At 60.3% G+C, this 22,292-nt stretch overlaps 1 protein-coding gene and 1 long non-coding RNA gene across 2 annotated transcripts in view; both read right to left on the bottom strand.

The window, feature by feature from the left end:
- The window catches only part of LOC125348621, a 26,628-nt gene extending 4,336 nt beyond the window's left edge, over window positions 1-22,292 (bottom strand). The window contains exons 1-2 of the long non-coding RNA XR_007210393.1: window positions 22,254-22,292; window positions 11,835-11,840 (exon numbers count right to left, since the gene is read on the bottom strand). This is a non-coding gene — a long non-coding RNA (uncharacterized LOC125348621). The remainder of the gene's footprint in view (window positions 1-11,834; window positions 11,841-22,253) is intronic.
- On the bottom strand, window positions 2,433-16,863 carry Zbtb7a (zinc finger and BTB domain containing 7A). The gene is made up of 3 exons (XM_048341953.1): window positions 16,716-16,863; window positions 8,447-9,720; window positions 2,433-5,791 (listed from the first exon to the last, which is right to left on the bottom strand). The coding sequence occupies exons 2-3, from the start codon at window positions 9,703-9,705 to the stop codon at window positions 5,317-5,319; spliced, it is 1,734 nt and encodes a 577-aa protein (XP_048197910.1). The 5' UTR covers window positions 9,706-9,720; window positions 16,716-16,863; the 3' UTR covers window positions 2,433-5,316.

Genomic DNA, 22,292 nt, shown 5'->3' with positions numbered 1-22,292 from the left:
TGTATGCCAGAATGTCACACTGCCAGGAACAGGACAAGGCTGACACACGAAGGGGCCCCACACCGCTGGTCACTGGTGGCTCACACCTATAATCCCAGTGACTTCAGAGGCTGAGATCTGAGCATTGAAGTTCAAAGCCAGCCCAGGCAGGAGTCTGAAACATTTGTCTCCAAGCAACCACCAGAAAGAAGAGCTGTGGCTCAAGTGCTACAGTACCAGCCTGGAGCAAAAAAAGCTCAGGGACATTGCTTAGGCTCTGAGTTCAATCTCTGGGACTGGCGCGTGCGCACTCGCATGCACACACACACACACACACACGACCCCAATGGTAGGAAATGTCCACAACAGGCGAGTTCTGGGATGTGAAGTTTATTTTGGGGGACTGGGGAGGGGACAGTAACTGCTCATGCTTGATGTGATGGAATGTTCTGGAACTAGACCAAGTGTATTAAAAACTAGTGAGGTCAGCTGTTTGGTGTGATTATACATCGATGAAACTGGTCAGGATCAGTCTCCTTCCCATCTTCTGACACATGGCTACAGCCTGGGCTTCAGTCGGCCATGGCGGCTCACGACTCCCTGACTAGCCCAGGGACCCCAGCCCATGTTGTACATCAGCCAGTTGGCAGCCAGCTCACCAGGTGACCTGACAGGAGCAAGGCCAGGCCTTGCCAGTCCCCTGTGCCCAATCCCCAGAAGGTCTGCGTAACCAGGTGCTGCCCCCCACCCTACCAGCTCTGCTGGCAGAACCATGGCTCCTCTCAGGGTCTCTGCCACTCTGCCGGTGAGGAGGCCCCACAAACCACTTCTTGGGGACAGGAAGTTGTCTGGGGCTGGCTGGGGTTTCAGACTGAAGATCCATGATGCTTTCATTGGGGATGGCTGTGGACAGGTCCTCGATGACCTTAGGCCACACCCAGGATCTCAAAGACCCTGGAGCTGAAGGTGCCAGAGGCTGCCAGGGCTGAATCGTGATCAGCACCCACTCCACCGCCAGCGACCTTGCTGCCCTAGGCCCCTTCCCAGCACCAATGAGCAGCGCCCCCCCCACCCGGCCAGCCACCCAGAGCAGTGGTCACTGTATTCCCAGGTTGCATTACATCCTGACACCCAGCACCCACATGGAACACCACCCAAGCTGGGAAGGAGGGTCTGGGGGCCCCACATCCTGCCCTCCCTGCCCACACCCCCCACAGCAAGACACACAACATAGAAATCAGGCAAGGAGGCGGCCGCGGTCGTAACAGGCTGCATTTAGTGGTTTTTTTCTTTTATGTACAAGAAAAATGAATTTTTTTGTTTTTTCATCATCTTTTGTTTTTTTTTTTATTTTTAAAGCATCTCCCTCCCACCCCCAAAAAGTGCATTTTTATCAATTGATTTTTTTTTTTTTTGTTAAATCTCCCCACTTTATAAAGACTCTCGAATACAGTCCATGGAATGTCTTGTCTGTGCTCTGTAACCCCTGGGCACCACCTCTTGCCCCCCACTTGCCAGGCCTGGCCCCCCAAATCCAAGGCACCTCATATCCAGGCCTAGGGTGGCAGGTGACCACCCATCCATACATAGCTCTACACAGCCCTAGCCACAGGCTGGGTTCCCCTGGCGTCTCCATTTCCTGGCCCCCCACCCCCACCCCATGTAAATCTATACATTTAGTGCGAGCTCATCTGACCTCTGAGATTCCAACCCCTGGGGGCTGAACCCCCAAGGCCCTGACCCGTCCTGTGCCAGCCAGGCCCCTTCCTCTGGGAAGGCTGCTTCCTCAGCTTAAATAACTTTTTAAAATAAAATTGCAAATATAAATATCTTTCTTTCTCAAAAAATAGGATTTTTGTTCTTTTTTTGTTGTTGGCTTTTCTTTTTTTCCTTCTGGTTTTCCTTTCAGCCTGTGTCACCTACAAGTCTGGGCTACCTGGACTGTTCTCCATCCTGGGGAACGGAGCTGATCCCTGCCTCAGTTTCCCACATGCCAGCTTGACTGTGTCTGACATGCCCGGAGGATACCATCCCAGGGAGAATGGCCTGGAGATCCCTCAGAAAAGAAGCCAAGGGAAAGCTGTGTACACTGGGGTAGTGGCTACATTGTGGGGTGTCTCTGGCTGGGTGGACTTTGGTATTACCTGCTGAGCCAGGCTCTCGCCTGTGCCAGAATGGACCAGGCCCTGCACTTTACATTCACTGGTTTGTAGTTTTTGTTTTTTTGTCTTTTTTATTTCCCCCTTAATCTCAAAAGGCGGAAGGGGAGGCAAGGCGAGGAGCAGTTGCTAGACAGGCCCATTCCTCTCTCGGGCCCCGCAGATGTGGGGACAGCGGCAGGCGGTGCTCCTTCTGGGAGCACCCCCAGACCTGGCCCTCACTCTCTGCTGCACACACCCCGCACACAGCACCCACTCTTCACCATGTGATGATGGAAAGAACAATTTCACTTGTTTTTCTTTTTTTTTTTCCTTTTTTTTTGTTTGTACCAGGCAGTTAAAAAAAAAAAACACAAAAAAAGAAAACACAAAAAAAAAACCCAAACAACCAAACAAAAACCTCTCTGCAGCATCCTCCCAGACACATAGCCCCTCCTCATATCTGTTTCCTGAAACATGTAAATTCAGCAGTATCTTTGGCAATACCTTTATCACGACCTTAATTTAAAGAATAAAAATAAATCGATCCACATCTATATACAGTATGTGATTGCGCATTGGGGCAGGGCCGGGCTGGGTTTGGGGTGGGGGTGGGGGTCCCGGCTCTGGGCCCATGCAGACGCTGCGGCCCCCAGGACGGGCTAGCGGTTAAGGCAGAGTTGGGGGCAGGGCTGGCAGAAGCTGAGCGCGGAGCTGGGGGAAAGGGTCTAGTGCAATTCCGGAGGAGGTCTGTGTTCAAAACTGCCACTGGCGGGCTGTGGACCCATTCCTACCAGGGTCCCTGCAGGCCAAGTCCCCCAAGTCTAGAGGCCCCCACTAGTAGGACATGTGACTTGAGAGTTGGTTTTATTGCGGGGAGTGGGGAAGAGCTCTCGCTCCCCTGGGGGACCTCTTGGGGAGTACGGGGTGACCCCTGGCCTGGGTGCTCCAGTTCCCAGCTCAGCCTCAATAGCTTGTTCTCCAAAACAGCTAGTCCGGTGACAGTGACACTGGGGGTCCTGGGGCCTGCCCCTTCTGCTGGCCCGCAGGGGGAAACCTGAGACATTTGGGGGTGCTGAAAGGCTGGGGAAAGGACAAGATCCAGTAGAAACTGAAAGAAAAAAAAATCACCTTCTTCAAAAGTTTCCCTTTAAAACAAAAGACAAAAGTGGGGGCTGCAAGGGAACCCCCCCAGCCAGGCACCAGCAGGAAGGGTCCCGCAGGAGGCTCTGCATCCGCAGCCAGGAGGGAGCGGCCTGGAGGCCAGTGGCACGGTCCTCTACCTCTGGCCCCTATCCGTGGCCTGCGGCTCGGTCAACACCGGGCCTTGTGGGAGCCAGAGGCTGGGGAGCCAGGTGCCAGCCGGTTACAGTCAGTGCCTTTGAGTAAAAACAGGGGCTGGGAAGGTATAAGGCCCTGGAGGTGGGGACCCTGAACAGGGATAGGGGAGCACATCCAAGATGGCAGCTCCTTGGTGACCAAGCAGGACAGCCATGTTGGAGGGCAGGTTGTGGGGCGGGGGACAGCAAGGTGGGGACTTGGGGGCAAGGCTGGGTGGTCCGGCTGGTTGGAAAGCCAGCCTTCTCTCTGGCCCATCCCTGAGCTGGGGGGCAAGGGGAGGGAGCCCCGTGGGTGGCCACCACCAAGCCAAGACCAAATGCAGGACAGGGCGGAGGGAAGGCTGGCACAGACTGGGGAACCCCACGGCTGCCCTCGGTGCAGACCCCTGGGATGGCCCTCAGGCCCCTCAATGGCTACCTGGCCACCTCGCCACCCCCATCAGCCTTGGGGAACAAAACTGGATTCTATGTTTGCGGTGGGGTTTTTTTTTTTATTGTTTTGTACAAAAATAAATTGACTTTTAGGAATTTTCTTTTGCTTTCTCTCTCTTTCTCTCGCTTTTTTTTTTGTCTTTTCAATTTTTCATAGAAGTTGGATACAACTTGTAAACATGTTTTTAAATTAAGAATTAAGATAAAGTACCCGTTCTGTTACAAAGTGCCAAGACTTCTAACGTGGTTGCTTGCCTGTTGTTTGTTTTCTCATTCTTCCTTTCCATTTTGTAAAATCTTGGTTTTTATTGCTTTTGTGACATTGAACTTCGGACCCTCTAGCTCGCTCGCTTGCTCACTCACTCACCCGCTCGCTCGCTCGCTTACTCGCTGGCTCCCATCCCTGCCTCTGAGACCCTGGTCCCCCCAATCTTGGCTGTCTTCACCCCATCCTGCCACCCACTTCTCTAAGTATATTTTATATATATATATGTATATATATATACACATGTATGTGGATATATAGATACCCATATAGATGTGTGTACATATATATTATATTTATATATAAATTTTGTTTTTCAGGAGGAAAAAATAATCTAAAAAGTGCTTTAAAAAGTTGGGAGGGGTTTGGGGGGAGAGGGTCAAAACAAACATTTGCAATCTCCAAATGTGGGGTCTAGGGTGGCTAGGTTTGGGGGAGCCCTGAGTGGTGGTCCCAGGGTCCCGCCAGGTTTAAGTGCCGTGGAGGAAGGCGGCGGGAGCCTGGACCACCCCGGAACCCCTGCAGACCCTGAGCCTGCCCCCGTCCCCAGGCCTGGGAATAAATAGGTTTGTGTCTCGGCGGCCGAGGGGTGCAGAGGTGCGAGGTCACAGGCAGGGGTGGGGGGCGGGAGGCCAGTGGGGAGGACTGAGGGGAAGACCCCCCCCTTAGTAAGTGCCCTGAGGAAGGAGGGTGGGGGGCCAGGGACCATTTAGCGTCCGCTCAGAGCAGACAGAGATCATTTAAGGTCTTGTCTGAAGACTCACAGAAACCCAGAGGGGAGAGACATGACAGCTGGCCCTGTCCCCGGCCCCTCAAGTCACCCCAATCCAGCCTGGGGTCCAGGGCTGGAACCAGGCTCAGACCAGGCCTGCTGCCCACAGTGGGCATCCCACAAGACCCCATGCCAAGCCCGGACCCCCCAGCGGACGGGCAGGGGACATGGGAGCGGGAAGGGGGCCCTGTGGAGGGGGGCTTCATGAAGGCGACAAATCTGAGAAGCAGTATCCTAGTTCTGTGACGTCATATATATATATCTGTATATATATATATAGATAGATAGATAGATAGATAAGATAGATAGATATCTGTACGTAGATAGATTTTCTTTGTGTCTGGGGTGGGGGTGGTTCCTCTCTGTCTCGGGTTTCTGTTCTTTTTGGTTTCAGGCGAGTCCGGCTGTGAAGGGGCCCTGGGCGGCGGCCACCCCAGGACCCCCTGCATTATCGTCTCCGCCAGCTCCCGCTACATTCAGGCGGCCCGAGCCATCGGGGCTGGTGGCCTCATCGTCCTCCTCATCGTCGTCCTTAAAGTGCTTCTCCTGGCCGTTGCGTGGGGCATCGGGGGCCCCAGGGGGCGCAGCAGCCCCTGCAGTGGCGTCGGGTGGGGCACGGACACGGGGCTTGCGGCCCCGGCGTGAGGGCACCCCGTTGCAGCCGTCCTTCTTGAGGTGTCTGTGCAGGTGGTCGGAGCGCACGAAGGTCTTGCAGCAGCTATCGCACTGGTAGGGCCGCAGGCCCGTGTGCACACGCATATGGTTCTTCAGGTCGTAGTTGTGGGCGAAGGCCGCCCCGCACTGCTGGCACAGGTACGGCTTCTCGCCCGTGTGCTTCCTCATGTGCACCTTCAGCTTGTCCTGCCTGCAGGTGGGCACGTGGGGCTGGTCAGCAGGGGCCTGCCCACCCGACACCCCTCCACCACACGAGGCTCCTCTGCCGCAGGACCTCCCTGCCGCAGGGCCAGGGGCTCGGGTGCCAGATGCCAGGCCTAGGGCAGGCAGAGAGCCTGCCCCCATGCCAGTCATGGGGGGGCCCTGCTCACTACAGCCCCTCGGGGCATGGCCCCACCATGTCCCTCCTCCCCTCTGGTCACAGCATGCCATCCATCGCCCCTGCCTGCTGGCACAGGTCGCCCCAAGACCTCTGCATGTGCTACGCTGGCTGACAGATGCACACACTTCCTCCCAGAGCCCCATCGCCCAACAGAGGCTCGAATGCCCCACACCTCCAGTGAAGGCCCCTACCTCTAGTAGGCCTCGGTGCCCCCACCTGTCACTGTGCTGCTCATTGCTTTTTGTGTTTAAGCCAGAATTCCTTAGTATTTGACACTTTTCATTTCTTTACCATGTGAGCCACGCAACCCCCGTGCTGTCATTTCTCACAATCTCTCCTACGAGCCCCAAGGCCTCTCCCTGCCCAGGGTACCAGTGGGGAACAGCGTGCAACCAGCTCAGCCTGCCACCTTAGGGCCAGGTGTTACTTGAACCCCTATGGCAGCTCCTAAGCCCACTGAGACATGCGCTAGGGAAGGCACAAGAGGCTGTACTTCATAAATTTGGTACCAGAACACCTAATGTGCAATGCCACAGGCTGACTGGCACCCATGAGGTCCCTGACATCCTCACTAGCCCATCACTAAAGATGGGGGCAAGTCCTTTCAGAAATCTACAGGGCTGGAGCAGATCCTGTGTCTCTGACTTGCTTACAAACTCCTACTTATGCATCAAGAGCCCACCTTGACTGCCTTTCCCAGTCCCTGAAGGCCTGGCACCTATAGCCCCAGGCCTTTCCGCAAGGCACTGTCCAGAGCCGATGGCCCTACTTCCTTAACTCCTTCCATGCCTGGCACTTGGATGGCCGGATCTCCACTCTGCCCAGTTCTGTTGTCCCACTGGGCTTCAATGACTGTTCCACCCCAGGCTGACCAGGTCTGAGACCCACCCTTGGGCACACAGCTGCTCCTGCTTGCCTCCAAGTCAAACCGGCTTAGTGTCGCAGATCCCCAGCCTAGAGGGCACAGCTTGCACTAACGCATTCTCATGCTGTACACATTTCCCTGGCTGGGACTGGAGGCTCAGAGAGGGGAAGTGACTTGCCTAGTGTTACACAGCAGACCAGGGGCTGGGCACACAGGCGGGATGGGGGTGGGAGGCAGCCCTAGTTTCATCACCCCGAGCCCAGGCCTGGGTAATTATAGCCCGGGCTGCTCAGGCCCCACTTACTCAACACACCGCCATGACTCAGAGGGGCCCCTGGGCTGGAGGCCTAGAGGGGCGGGGGAGGAGGGACTGGGGCCCTGGGCTGGGGGCGCAAACAGGAAGTGAGTGGGTGGAGAGCAAGGGCTTCTCTGAATGAAATTTCCCTATGCCTCAGTTTCCCTGACTGGGACACAGACTGGACAAGGACCAGTGGGGGTGGTAAAGCACACACCAACTCATAGTGAAACCAAGCTGGGCCCACAGTTGTGGCCCCAGGTCAGGTGGGCCACCTGGCTCGGGACCACCACCAGGCTGCCCCCCCACCCCCCCCTGCAGATGGCAGCACCTGGGCCCTGGCCTAGAGAGTTGGGCCTTTCAGCCCCTCATCTCACAGCAGACTCCGCCCCCAGCCAGTGCCCTTTGCCCTGGCCTGGCACTCCCAGGCACTGGAGTTCAGGCCGCGCCTTCCGCGCCTGCCTGCTGGGGAGGGGTCTGGCATGCTGGGGAGGGGTCAGCCTCAGGTTCCTGCTCTGCAGGGTGGGGACCGGGAAGCTGGGACAATGACTTCTTTCTTCAGCCTTGGTAGGCGTGGCCAGGGGAACCCCAGGGAGGGCAGGCAGGCAGGGGGGTAGGGGGTGACGCTGAGTCACCCAGCCTGGCAGGGTCCTTGTCTGCCAGTGCCCACCCCCACACACATTGGCCTGTCCCGCCCTGGGTCTACACAGCCAAGCCAGCCACCTCTGGACTCCTAAGACTCCATCATAAACTATCACTCACAACCTGGCCTCGAACCCTTCTCACTTCAGGCTCCCACCCAGGCCTCTTCATTCCCATTGGCCCTACAACCCCTCCCCCCCCCCCAAAGTTATCCTCCCTCAGGGCCTTTGCTCAGCTTCTGGTCAGCCTACTGCACCTTTCCTGGCTCCTCCAGATATCTCCTGGTCTCCACTGTAGTGGCAGAGGCCTCAGCCACAGCCCCAAGTCCTGGCCTGCTTCTGACCCATTCCTGGGGCGTCCACCAGGGCTGGGCACAATGCAGGTGCATAATAATGACTACCAGTTTCCAACGCCACAGTTCTCACTCTGCAAGCCTGTCAGTTCTCCCACAGCAAGACAGAGAACCTTCTACACAGAGCCCCAAGCAAAAGGAAGAGCGACTCTTGCCTCTGGGGGTTCACGCTGTCTGCTGGGGCCACCTGGCCTCAGGCCTCAACTGTCCCTTGCTAGGCTGTCTGCCCTCAAGGGCAGGAAGCCATATTGGCCCTGACAGACACTCAGGAGTGTCGGGGCATGCCCCCCAGCCCAGCTCCCAGCTCACCTGGTGAAGCGGACCTTGCAGATGTTGCACTCATAGGGCTTCTCGCCCGTGTGTGTGCGGATGTGCCGCGGGAGCTTGCCGGCACCCTGGATCACCTTCTCACAGATGGGGCACTTCTGGAAGGCCTTGGCGCGGATCTTCTTCTCCCCCTTCTGTGACCACGCCGGGTACACGTCACCTTCGTGGGCCCCACTGAAGTACTTCAGGTAGTAGTCCATGACGCCCTTGTCATCGGCCCGTGACTCCTCGTCACTGTCCCCAGCTGCCAGAGCCCCTGCCCGGCCCACGGAAGACATCATCTGCTGCAGCAGGGTGCTGGCTGCCAGCCCGTCCACGTCCGCCGCATCCCCATCCTCGCCCTCGGCAGTGCCCGACAGGAAGCCCGGCGAGTCTCCCGGCTCAGGAGCCGCCTCTGACAGTGAGGTCACCTCCTCCTCCCCAGCCCGGCCATAGTGGCCATTCTGCGTGGCAGCTGGTGGGGCCACTGGGGGTGGAAAGAGGCCTCCAGCAGCGGGGGCATCCTCGTCCCGCTCCGGCCACAGGCCTGGGTTGCTGTCCCCCTCGTCCCCGTCCCCCGGCGGGGGCCGCTCGGCTGGGGGCCCTGGCCCATAGAAGTCCAGGCCGTTGCAATCACCAGCAGCCACAGCAGCCACAGCAGCCGCCACGGCCTCCTTGGTGGCGTCCAGGTCATCGTCAGGGGCGCTGAAGGCGGACCACGGGAAGGTGCCGGCGGCAGCGGGGGGCAGGCTGTTCATGGGGTTGCTCTGGAAGAACTCCAGGTATTCCTTGGCGCGCAGGAGGTTGCGCTGGTCGATCTGCTCCACCAGATCCAGCTGCCCGGTGTCGCTGCCCCCATCGGCGGCCAGGATCTGGCGGTCCAGCAGGTCTGCGCACACATGGCTCACGGCGGGGATCTCCAGCAGGCGTGCCGCACTGAGGATGTCACCCACGTTGGCTGTGCTGACAGTGAGCGTGGCGGTGTAGGCGAAGTCCATGAGGGCCGTGAGCGCGTCCGCGCTGACAAAGTCTATCTCGTACACGTTCTGCTGGTCCACCACGGCGCCCGATGTGAATAGCTTCTTGAAGTACTGGCTGCAGGCCGCCAGCACGGAGCGGTGTGTGGGGAACTCACGGCCCTCCACCAGGATCACCACGTCGCACAGCAGGCCCTGCGTCCGCTGCTCATTCAGCCCACTCAGGATGTCGCTGCTGTGGTCGGGAAACGGGATCCCGATGGGGCCGTCCACGCCGCCGGCCATCTTCCGCGCCGAGACCTGTAGCCGAGAGAAAGGGGCTCTCGTGAGGGAGGGCTGTGCACATCACCCCACTGCTTCCCCGGCTGGGCCAGAGCCATCCCGCGACAGAGTCCACGTGACCCACAGGAGACAATGCTGAAGCCCTGCCTATTCCCCTCCTGGGGAGCGGCCAAGGAGCAGCACAGGTGCGCGTGGAGTGCCAGCACACAGTAGGAACACAGGGGACATGCCCATGTGGTTGCTGGTGGCCCCTCAGACCTGGGGAGACAGGCTGGGGAAGGAAGGCCACCTGCCACTGCTCCCCACTGAGGACTGAGAGCCTGGGGACACACCCAGGGCCCTCTGACCTGGAAGCAGCCTTTGGAGAGGGAGGTCTGAGTCTTGGCAGGAAGGGGTGAGGCTGAGCCACAGAGACTGGGGTTGTGACCTGCTGGGGTCAAGGGCGTGTGGGTGTGGCCCACTGGAGCAGGCTGGAGGCCATGTCCTGCCTGTGAGCCCCCAGGCCAGGCCTTGCCCTCACAGTGAGTAATAGGGAAAAGCAGGCCATGGCCCAGGCAGAGTCCCCCAAGTCCACAACCTGCTTGGCATCCGGCACCTCAGCTGCTCGAGGGGCCACTCACCCAGGTCAAAGCCTGGCACCCTGCATCTACCTCTCCATCTGTTAGAAGGGCAGGGGTCTCTACCTACAAAAGTGGGAACCTGCTCTCCCCCCATCCGTCCTTTCCGCAGTCTCCGGGGCTGACTCACCCGCCCACTCCAGCTTGTGCAACCCTCTGGCTGTGGTCCCCACCCTCCACCCTCTTCAGGGAGCCAACCGCCCCTTACCACCCAACACAACCCCAATTCCCCTCGCTCCGTTCCTCTGACGGGGCACAATCATCCCTCAGGACAGGGCCTGGGCTGGCGATCCCTTGGCCTCCTAGAACACCATGGGACCCTCCTGTCCCCACTAGGAAGCTTGACTGGCCAGGCACCGATGGCTCACGCCTGTAATCCTAGCTACTCAGGAGGCTGAGATCTGAGGATCACAGTTCAAAGCCAGCCCAGGCAGGAAAATCTGAGACTCTTATCTCCAATGAACCACCAGAAAGCCAGAAGTGCCGCTGTATGTAGCTCAAGTGGTAGAGCACTAGCCTTGAGCAAAACATCTCAGGAACGGCGACCAGGTGCAGAGTTCAAGTCCCATGACCAACACACAGACACAAAGCCCGGCTGCCTGGCTCTCCCATTCCTGAGCCTCACTCAAGCCAGCCAGGGAGCCTGGGGCTGGCCCAGCTGGACCCAAAGCCACAGCCCATCTCCCCAGCCAGTGGCCCTTGGAGTGGGGTCCCATGGCTGACACAGAGGCCTTTGTGTAGCCCAGGCCTCTCTCCTCTTGTGGCCGCCCACCCTCTCGCCAGCTGCTTGCCTCTTGCGGCTCCGCCTCAGTGGGAAAGGGAGGCTCAGATGTGGCTGAGAGGAGGGGGGGGGGTTCTTTGCCCCAGTGGGAGCTCCCACCCCCTACCACCATCTGCCGTCTGGCCCCAGCCCCAGGGAGCGTGTGGGCAGATGGGGCTTGGGATCAGACAGGCCCTAGCCCCTATGCCCCCGTCCCCCCCCCCCCCTTTCTGGGCTGTCCTCTTTCAGGTGACCCAGGGTCCTTTGGTCTCCAGGGACCTAGAGATTGAGACCCAAAATTGTCCAAGTGACTCAGCCCTCACTGTGGCAGCTCCGCCTCCTCCACCAGGGCAGCCCTGGATCCCCACCAGGCACCAGCCCTGCCCCGGCCTGGGGCTGCTGGGGCCTGCCTGAGCCTGGAGGCCACGACTCCCCTCTCCTTTTCCAGGACACTGACTCCCCCAAACATCACAAGAGCCTCTTGCCGAACAGCCAGGCCTGGGGAGACACTGGCCAGGAAAGTCCCATGAGGATCACAGCCCCCACAGATGAGCAAACCAAGACCCAGAGAGGGCCAGCACCTCTGCCAAGGACACCCAGCAAGGCTGGGTGGAACACAAGGGAGGCCCCCACCTGCCCAGAGTCCCTGCCCTCCCTGGCCCTGGAGACTGAACTGGGCTGCAGACGCTTGACCCGCCCTCTCTCCAGGAACAAGAAAGCCACCTGCCTGGCCCGCCCTGCACTGCAGGCCGCACCTGGGCCTCTCCCCAGGAGAAATGCCCAATAACCAATAATGTGCTCCCAGTGGGGCAAGGAAGCCAGGCTGGTCAGAGCCCCCTGGGGTGCCGGAGTGCCAGGAAGAAAAAGTACCTACATGCTGCAGACCCACTGTGCATCAGGCTGCTTCTCACTAGGGAGCCTCTGGCTCCTAAGGGCCCTGGCTAGCACATGGCCTATGAAGTCCCCATAAATGGACCTAAGTGGTGGCCTTGTCTTCTTGCTCTTGGAAGGCCCCTTGGAGCAGGCCCCAGTCCCAGCTTTCCTATTCCAGTGTGCTCTCCATTTCCATGGTTGCTGACGAGTTTGGGTGAGAAGCAAACTCTGGGAGCCCACCCGGGGCTACAGATGGAGACCTGCTCCCTCAGCCCCAGCTATATTCAGTAGGGCTGCAAGAACCAGCCAGATGAACCAGGTCCCCAGCTCACACCCATCAGATCTAGGCACCTGGCTGGTAGGCACACACAGAACTCAGAGGGCTGTGTGCTCTGAACCTTCACGTAACCTAAGGTCACTTGCTATAGATTCTTTCAAAGGCGAGAGGACCTGGTCTGCACTTCAGCTCTCCCTTGCACTCCACAACTTTCAGAAATTGCTAGTTGCTTTTACCCTCCTCACTGCACTGACTCAGAGAGGTAGCAACACCCAGCCAAGGTCACACTGAACACAGGCAGCCAGGTGCGGCGGACTCAGGCCCTCCCACTTGGGCTGCTCCCCACCCCCCACCTTTCCCAGCGGCTAGGGACCTGCTGTAAGGTCAGGAGAGGCATGTCATGCAGGAAGGTGGCTGGTGACTCCCACCCAACAGGTGTGCTCCCCAGCTGGGGGTGGGTGACCGGCCTCCTCACAGTCACTTGCCCCACCATCCCCACTGGCCTACCTCCCACCCTCTGCAGAGAAGGGGCCTTGGCCACTGGCTGCCTTGAGGACCGGCTGGCACAGTCCCAGAGCTGTGCTTCCTGAGTCAACCTGAGCAGGAGTCATACCTCTGGGGTCTTAGTTACCTGGAAAGAGGGCCTGCTCCAGGTCCAGGGGAGTCCTGCTCCCTAGCAGGCTTCCCTGAGCACCTACTGCTACTGTGTACCCGGCCCGGTCGCAAATGGAGAAGCTTTTGAACCCTGCTTTGGAATGTTCATCAAGGAACCAGACCCACTACCCTTGGCACCTACATGCCAAGTACTAGGTGACACAGCTATCAGAAGCAACAAGGTGGTAAAGGCCGCCCCAGAGAGGGTGGGTGGCTCGCCAAGGTCACACAGCAAAGCCTGGTTCACAGGTGCAGCTCCCAGGCCCCTGCCTAGCTGGACCTGCCCCCTCCCAGCCTGGCTGCCTGTGTTGCAAGATTGGTCCTGACTGGTTACCCCGCCCTGACCTGGTGCCAATCCTGCCTGGCCCAGTCCCCGGCCCGGGTTTAATGGGACAGGAATGCAGTGTCCCACTCCAAGGCCACCAGTGGCCCTGCCAGTCTGCCCCCTGCCCACCTCCCTCCTAGGTGGCAGGCCTCCCTCAGGCCAGGCAGAAGCACACAAGCCCTCGGCCATTTTACATGTCCATTTATTGCTCTAAATGGGGAGGGGCTTCCTGCCCAGGCCTTAAAGGGCCAGAGGCAGGAAGGCAGCTGGCCCAATGGGAAGTGTGCATGTGTGGGGGTGGGGAGAAGGCGGCCTGGGGATTCCATCTTACCCTCAAGTCCAGGGTGGGGCCAAGGCCCACCCTGTTCCCACGCTCTGCATAGTCAGGGCCAGGAAGCCCAGACTGGAGACCCAGGCTGGGCTCCAAGAGGAAGCTGGAGCCCTCCAGGAGGGCAAGGAGTGAGCTTCCTGTTCTTGGGGGAAAGCAAGACCTAACTCCGCACCATCCAGCCCTGCTGCACCTGCCATCCACGGTGCCACCACGTGACCTCAGGGGGTCTGCTAGTCACCTGGAGCCATCTGCTATGCCCCCATCCTGGCCTTAGCAGGTGGAGGGCTCAACCTGAAAGCCCCCTCGATGAAGTACCCCTGGACAGCAGCAGGGCAGCCTGAGCCTGTAGGATCGAGCCAGATCCCTTGCAGAAACCCTGGCGGCAGGGACTCAGCCTGCTTTCCAGTCAAACCAGAAAGGCGTAGGTGGGGACGCCTCCACGGAATGGCCATCCCCAGCCTGCTGGGGGGACAGATGGAAGGGCCAGTCTTCTGGCCACACTCCTCACCCATGCCAGGTTCTGAACAGGGAACCTGCACTGCAAAACTCTGAGCCTGGACCTTCAGAGATGGGGCTGCTCCCCAAGCCTGGTCTCCTTCACACAGGGCCCCCCCGCCCCCCACACACACACACCCCAGCTCATTAAAACAGGGCCTGGAATCATGACCCATTCTGCAGACAGAAAACAGGCTCAGAGAGGGGAAGCAACCTGCCCAGAGCCACAAAGCCAAACTGGAATTTGAACACAGGCCATCTGACTGACTAGTCCAGCCTAACTAGTCTTCCCAGAATGTCTTCCCCCTTCCCCCAATGCAGCCCCAGGGAGCAGCAGTAGATGGAGTCCCCCACCCGAGGCCATGGGGCTGAGCAGGACTTCTCATGGATCCTCAGAGCTGCCCTAGAGAAGGGACAGGGAGGTCACCCGGGGGCCTGGGGCAGGGCTGGAGTCCACGGTGCAGGCCCTGGCCCTTGGATCCCTAGGTCGGGTGTGCAAAAGGGCCTCATGCCAGGCTCTGACCCAGCCTAGTAGCCACCCAACTCAGGTTCCAGGGCCTTGAATGCCACTGAGGTTGAAGGCAATCTTCATGGGGAGCTGAGGCAGACAAAAGGACCCTGGTGTCTGAGTTCTATCAGGAGTTAAGGCCATGGGGTGGTCTCAGGTGGCTGGAGAATCACACCAACACCCAGCAGATCCTGGGGTGTCCTCCACAAGGGAGGCAAGGGCAGCTCGCAGGAGGACTTCAATGGTCAAGAAAAGACCAGGGCCTGGGGCTTATCCAAGGCCACAGGGAGAGAACTACATTCCAAACAGGACCCATCCCCTCCCTCAGGCCAATGCTGCTCCAGAGAGTAACCCTGAGTCTTGGCTCTGGGGAGGTGACCTCTGTCCCTGCCTGCCCGGAGGAGGGAGGAGCAGGGCAGGGTGGTAGGGTATGGTTTGGCACGGGTAGGACAGGGCTTCATATGCACACCAAGTACCCACCAAGTCAAGCTGGGAGGCAGGAGAACTGGAGCCCATGCTGTGTGACCTTGGAGCCTTGCTGGCCCTCTCTGAGCTCAATGTCATCTTTGGACAGTCACAAGGAGGCACCGTTTAGGTGCCTACAACAAAAGAGAAGTCTCTACCACACACTTCTGACTCTCCTTCCTGGAATACACAGGTGGGCAGACACCCGGGGGGGCCAAGACACCAGGGGACTTTGGAGTGGCCCTACACCAGGGAGGCAGGACCCCCAGGCTGCAGCTAGGTGACCTTGGACTGCTCTCTGCTCCCCCTGCCTCCATGGCCCAACCCAGACCCAGCTTGGAGGTTTACTGGGCTCACGTGGGAACTCCCCTCAGGCCTCATCCTCCAGTTGACAAGGCCTGCCACCAGGCGGACCCAGCTATGGGTCAGACAGCCTCAGGAAAAGAACAGAACGAGCCCCAAAGCCACCAAGGACGCAGGACTGTCTCAAGATACTAACTACCACCCTCCCCTCCTCTGGACTGCCCTGGCCTCAGTCTCCCCCATGGAGCAACGAGCTCCTGTATTGCCAGATGCTAGCTAGGCTAAGAGGTGAGGGGGGGGGGGGCGCCCAGCGGGCTGGGCCAGGTGCTGACTGGTCACCCTGCAGCCAATCAGAACTGAATAATGAATACCCCCCCAAAGTGACCCACGAATTAAAATTTCAGTGTCCTCGTTGGCTCCTCTTTCCTGCATGAGGCCTGGCTTTTCCAGCGGCGGCTGTTTCCCCCCTCCCCCAGGCGCCGCGTCGCCACAGCGATGCCTGGCGGTAAACAGAGCCCCGAGCCCAGCAGAGAGGTGCCAGGCCCGGCCAGGCCCCGTGTGCTGCAAGGCCCCATGGGGGGGCAGCTCTGGGGGAAAACGTCCCCAGCCTGGAGCCCTGAGCCCAGGCAGCAGCGACAAGGTCTGGTCTGGGCCTCGGCCTGCCAATAGGAAGTAAGGGGCTGGTGGCAGGGAGGCCCCCCCAGGGTGGGAGCGGCCACTCCGGGTTACGCCCTGGCCCTGGTGGAGGGACCGACATGGAGTCCCGGACGCCCTCTCTGTGAGGCAGTTGGCAGGGAGCGAGGCGGGGGTAGTGAGGGGTGCGGGCCAGCCACCCATAGGTGAGCCAGGTGGACCGGCTGGGTGGGGAAGGGGCATCCACGCCTCTCTCACTTCCGCCCGCGGGCCGGGGGACCAAGGTGCCGCCCGCCCGCCTGCCCGCCTGCGGGTGCCACTCCAGCAACTCCAGGCTGCCTTCAGCCGGCGCTAAGTGGGAGCCCCTGGGTGTTGCGGTCCGGCAGCGACTCCACCGCTCGCCGACGGCCGGGCTGCGCCTCCCAGCCCCGCAGAGGCCTGGGGCTTGGGGGAGGGGGGACGGACACTGGCCGGGCGCGCGGCTCAGCCCCCGGCCAGGTCCCACCCCGGGGCGGGGAAGGGGAGGGCGGGCGCCCCCCACCCGCGCGCCCCTGCGACCCGGCCGTCCGGCTCGCACGTGGTGGCCGCGTCAGGGGAAGGGGGGTCCGGCCCGAGGAGACGGGGTCACGCGCTCGGGGGCGCGAGCCGCCCCGCGGGCCTCCCTCGGGCCGGGGCCGCGCAGACTAGACGACGGGGCCAGACCGGGGACAGGAAGCGGCCGTCCGCACGGCCCGCGCCCCTCCCCGAGCCCCGGCCGCCGCGCGGGTCCTACCTCCTTCCCGGGCAGCGCGAGGGGCTCGGCCCCGGCGGCGGCGGCGGCGGCGGCTGCGGCTGGCTGGCGGCTCCGAGGCCGGGAGGCGGCAGTGAGCCCGGCCCCGCGCCACCCCCCGCCGCCGGCGGCCAATCCCCACCCGGGCTGGGGGGAGGGCGATGCAAATTACCCCGGATCTGGGTCCGCCCGCCCGCCCGCCGCCGCCGCCTCCCCCGCGCCCGGCCCGACCCGCGCCAGGCCGCGCATCCTCGGGCTCGCCTGCGCCGCGCGGCCGCGGGGTCGCCGCCCTCCCCGGGGAGCGCCCTCTCGGAGGGGGGACCCCCTCCCCCGGGGCGGGGGGCCGGGGGCGGGGGGTCGGGGACAGTTACACAACAGGCGGGAGGGGCCCGGGCGGGGAGGGGGAGGCCCGCGGCCGCGCAGCCGGAAGCCGGGACCGACACCGGCCCCCGACGAGGGAGCCGTGCAGGCCCCGCCCCCGCGCCGCACCGCGCCGCGCCGTCGCGAGCGCCCATTGGCGAGCCTGCCCGCCCCTCCTCTCGTGCCGCGGCGGGCGGCGGGCGCGGAGCATCATGGGGCTTGTAGTGCGCTTCCGAGGCCACCCGCCGGCCGAGGCGACAAAAAAACTACAGCGCCCAGAGTGCCGCGCGGCCACGACCGCCCACCCGGACACCCCACCCCTTCCCCCTCCTTTGCAAAGCCCCCCTCCCTGTTTTTTCAGCCCCCTCCCCCCCTTCCCCCATGGAGCTCCATACTGGCCAACTCCAACGTATGCACGCAGCACCGAATAGGCCCCCCGGGGGTCGAGGGCGCCCCCCGCACCCGGCTGCAAACTTAGCACGCGACGCGCCCCCCTAAGTCCCCACGCCGGGTCTCCCCCACCCTCGAAGCAGCCCCGCTTCCCCTCCCCCGCTCCTCGCGCGCCCGGGAGCCCCGAAAAGCCCAAGAGCCCGGGTGGTGGGGTGGTGGGGGTGGCGGGGGTGCTGGCGCGCGGGCCCGTGCACTTCGCCCCCAATCCCCTCTTCCCGGGCGGTGCCCCCCTCCTTCGTGCGCTCGGGGCCGGGGAGAGGTCGCTTCCAGCCTCCGGGTTGAGCTGCCAAGCACCCCGTCCTCGGAAACTTGCGCAGGGTGGGCGCAGCGTCCCCGGGGGGCCCCGTCCCCACCCTGCAACCCCGGTACCCCCGAGGGGAGGAGGGGGAGAACCGCACCAGGCGCTTGACTTACCTCGCGGGGCTGGGGCCGGGGCCGGGCCGGGCCGGGGCGCGCGGGGCCGGGGCCCGGAGTCGGGGCTGGGCGCCGTCGGCCGCTCGTCCGCCCGCGGGGTCGGCGGCGCTCGCGCTGCCCGGGCTGGCGGTGCCCGCGTCGCGCCTGGCTCGGGCGGCGGCGGCGTCACGGCCCCTACAGTCACCGTACAGTACCGCCAAGGCCCCGTATGATGCTCGCGACTCCCTTCCTGGTTTCTCCGAGGGCAAGAGGGGTCCTCCCTTGTCTTAAAGGTGCCGCAGCCCCGGCCCCCCCGCCGGCCCGCCCCCCCACCCGGCCTCCGCGGCCAGAACAGGCTCGGCAGGTCCGCTCTTGCCACGTCCCTGCCCTCCCGTGGGGCTGCGCCCGCTGCGCCGGGGAGACCGGGCTGTTATTAGGTTTGGGGGCGAGCGGAGGGGGGGGTCCAGCCCGCCCCGGCGCCCCCTCCACCCCGGCCCCCCGCCTCTGACCTCTCCGCCCCGCCGCGCGGCGCCGTGCCAGCTTGCCAGCTTATCTGGCCCCAGAGCTCTCCGGGGCGCGGGGGGGAGCGGGCCCCCCGGGCGCAGGGGGGTGGGGGCCTCCAGATAAACAGGCCCCCAAGCCTCTGCGCAGGGCGGGGTGCGGGGGGGTTCGCGGGCCGTGCCCCCGACGCCCGGGGCGTGGCAGGATGGCAGCGGGGGTGGGGAGCGCGCCGTGCGCACTGCGAGAACCGACGCGGGCTTGGGTCGTGCCGCCCGGGCGGCCGGGGGTGGGCTGGGACGGGGCGGGGGTGATCGCATGGGAACCCCCCCTCCCTCTTCCCTTCACACACACGCACCCGGGGGCGGAGTGGGGGAGTCCGGGCGCCTGGGCTCCGTGGGGGCCTCCGCGCTGCCCCGCCGCACGGTGCGAGGACAGACCCCGGGGAGGAAGGGTGTGGGGGGCCCCCGGCTTCGCAGGGCCGGCGCGGGTGCGCCGGGCGCCCGGTCCCCTCCGCGGAGAGCCAACCTGCCCTCCCGCGATTATATAAAGGAGTCGCCTCCACCCGCCGCTGCCAGGGGCGTAGCGCGGGGAAGGGGTTGGCGACGGGAGGGCGGACGGGTGGGGAGGGCAGTTGTTTTCCCAGGCTTCCCAAGTTCCCCCCCCACACCCATCCAGCTGCTGGGGGGGGGGGATGGTGTGGTGTGGGTGGGGGCTTGCAGGCGAGGCCGGAGGGACCCGGCACCCAGATGTCCTGGGGTCTTAACAAGCTGCCACTCTTCCCCTCCGCACAAATCTGCGTGGCTCCGGCGAGACGCTGGGAGTGAGGAGTGGGAAGGCGTTGGTTAAGCCTAACTTTTTTTTTTTTTATTCCTTTTTCCCCCCTCTCTCTCCCCTGTCCACTTCTCTCCTACTTCCTCCCTGGTCGTGGGAGAGGTCTGGCGGGGGAGAGGGAGGGGGAGGAAGGGACAAGCGGGAGAGAACGACGTGACCCAAGCCAGGCCTGCACTTAGTAGGCTCCGGGGAAAGGCCAGGCTTGGGTAGGATCGACTGGCTGGCTGGCCCGGAGAATGGAGGGGGGCGAGTGTGGAGGGGTTGGGGGAGAGACGGTGCTCTGGGCCTCGGTTTCCCCTTTCGTATCCGATCGGATGGACAAGTCAGGCTCCCCAGTGTCTTTGCTTTGACCCGGTGCCCCGCGTTTCCCCGGGGTCTGTCTGGCTCCAAGCTAAGGTGCGATCGCCTTCTCACAGAATTGTTTGTCGTGATCGTTGGAGACCGGCCGACATCCCCTCCTGACAGGCAGAAAAACTCTCCGGTGCGCGCAAGCCAAGCACTTGGTCTTTTCCCTGACTTCAAAGCGTCCCCCTCCCCACCCAACCTCAAGCACACACTTCCTTGCCCTTTTTTCTCCCCCGTGCCTCTCGGCACCCAAACCCCAAACGGATTGATCGGGGGAAACCCGGGAAGCCCCCAGAGGGGGAGAGACAACCCCGGACTTGCCCAGAGAAACGAACCAAGTAGTTGGGAAGGGGTCAGGGAGGGGCCACATGGGTCCCAGGTGAGGGCTCCCCCCCTCGGGAACTTGGCTCTAAGCATCCAGCACCCAGGTTGGAAGCCCCTCTCTCCTTCAGCCAACCAGCAGGCCTAGAGCACGCGGGCTTGGGCTGCTGGGTCCCGGGCTGTGCGTGGTGCCGGTCCCTTGCTTCCTCCAGTGGGGCCCTGCCCGTCCCACCAGAGCTCTGGGACTCAGTTTCCCTTAGAGCAACTTCTCCACTCAATAACCTCAATCTAGAAGGTCCAGGTAAATTCTAGAGAAAAGTGGTGGGGGTGGGGGTGGGCCATCCAATCCTCATTTCAGAGAAGATCAAAGGAACATGACTTCTATTGAATGTCAGGGGAAACAGAGCTCCCGCACTGGCTAAGGGTCCCCCCTTTGGGATGGTGCACCCGAGCACGCTGCCTGGCTGCCTGCATCAGTGTACTGGACACAGACCGGCTTGATTCTCTCCCTACTTACTGCCAACATCCTCCTCTCACCACAAAGAAATCCTGGGAGAGAGTAGGGTTGGAGGCTCAATTCACAGAGAACTTTTCTCCAACAAGCAGACAAATGAACAACAATAATGATGTTTGTTTGTTTTTTAAATCTAGGTGGATGGTAATTTAAAATAAAGTAAGAGCCTCTTGAGTGGCTTATGCTTGTAATCCTAGCTACTTAGGAGGCAGAGGTTCAAAGCCAGCCTGGGCAGGAAATTCCTTGAGACTCTTACTATCCATTAACCACCAAAAAAGCTGCAGGTGGAACATTGGCTTAAGTGGTAGAGTGCCAGCCTTGAAAAAGTTCAGCCACAGTGCCCAGGCCCTGAGTTCAAGGTACTGAGAGGCACACCCCCCCACACACACACACAGTTGGAAAGATTTATTTATTTCTTACTGTGTGACACTGGGCAGGTAACTTAACCATTCTAGTCCTAGAATCCATTGACGTGAATATAAGTTGAAGTGATTTTTTAGGGTTAGTGACAAAGATGAAACCAAGACCTTTCATGACATACTCTGAAACTACACAGGAAAATACCCACTAAATGATACATTGTGATTATTAAAATTATTGCTATTATCAGGATGCTACCCCCAATATTGGCTTTGGGCATTACTGTGCCAATACTGGAGCTTGAGCCTAGGGCCTTATGCTCTTGCTATGCCTTGTGGTTCAAGGCTGGTATTCTACCAAATGAGCCATAGCCCTATTTCTGACATTTCGGTGGCTAATTTAAGAATCTCATGGACTTTCCCTGCCTGGGCTGGACTCAAACCCGGTCTTCAGATCTCAGCCTCCTGAGTAGCTAGGATTACAGGCATGAACTATCAGTACCCAGCTTCTTTGGTTCTTTTAAATTTTGTATCACACATGTATCACTACAAATAAAATATGCTTAAAGTAGCATTGCTTCTGTGTCTCCAATGAGACCCTCAAGGAAATGGAGGGGAGAAGGTGGGAGGAAAATGAGGCCAGGGGTAACAAGTTTGAAAAGAACTTTAGATATGTAACTATAACCCCTCTGTACATCACCTTGACAATAAAATTAAATTTAAAAAATTACCTTAAAGGAAACAAAAAACAGAACATGGGAGAGGAGAGCCCATAGAATAGGAGAACATATTTGCAATCTCCATACCTGACAAGGGTTTAGCATCTAAACTATACAAAGAACACTTGAGTTCAACAGTAAAAAAAAAAAAAAAAGTAACAGTAAAAGTATAAATGTGGGTAAAAGGTTTTCAGGGGGGCAGTATTGTGATTTGAACTCAGGGCCTAGTGCAAGCCACTCTGCCACTTGAGACATGCTTGCAGCCCTGAGTAAACAATTTGAATGTACAGTTCTTCCAAATAAATATTCATTAAAGATGTGTTGAGGTCTTTATTCAAGTCATTAAGTGATGAGGGAAATGGTAGGATAATAAACTGAAGGAAAAGAAATGAGCAGTGGCCTGTAAACCCAGCTATTCAGAAGGCAGAGAGCTGAAGGATTGTGGTTTGAGGCCAGCCAGAGCAAAAAGTCATCTCAATCATGAACTGGGCATGATGGTGTGTGCCTCTCATTACAAGTACTAGGGGAACATAAATAGCATCATAGTGCACAATGGGCCTAAAGATGACAGTTTTTGCTGGGCGCCAATGGCTCCTGCCTCTAATCCCAGCTACTCAGTAGGCTGAGATCTGAGGATCTCGGTTTGAAGCTAACCCAGGCAGCAAAGTCTGTGATATTCTTATCTCCAATAAACTACTTAGAAAAAGCTGGAAGTGGGGCTGGGGATATGGCCTAGTGGCAAGAGCACTTGCCTCTTATACATGAAGCCCTGGGTTCAATTCCCCAG

This window comes from Perognathus longimembris, chromosome 3 (genome assembly GCF_023159225.1).
Source record: "Perognathus longimembris pacificus isolate PPM17 chromosome 3, ASM2315922v1, whole genome shotgun sequence".
In the NCBI taxonomy this organism is placed as follows: Eukaryota; Metazoa; Chordata; class Mammalia; order Rodentia; family Heteromyidae; genus Perognathus; species Perognathus longimembris.
The sequence above is the reverse complement of the archived record's forward strand: the minus strand, read 5'-3'. Positions and strand labels throughout refer to the sequence as shown.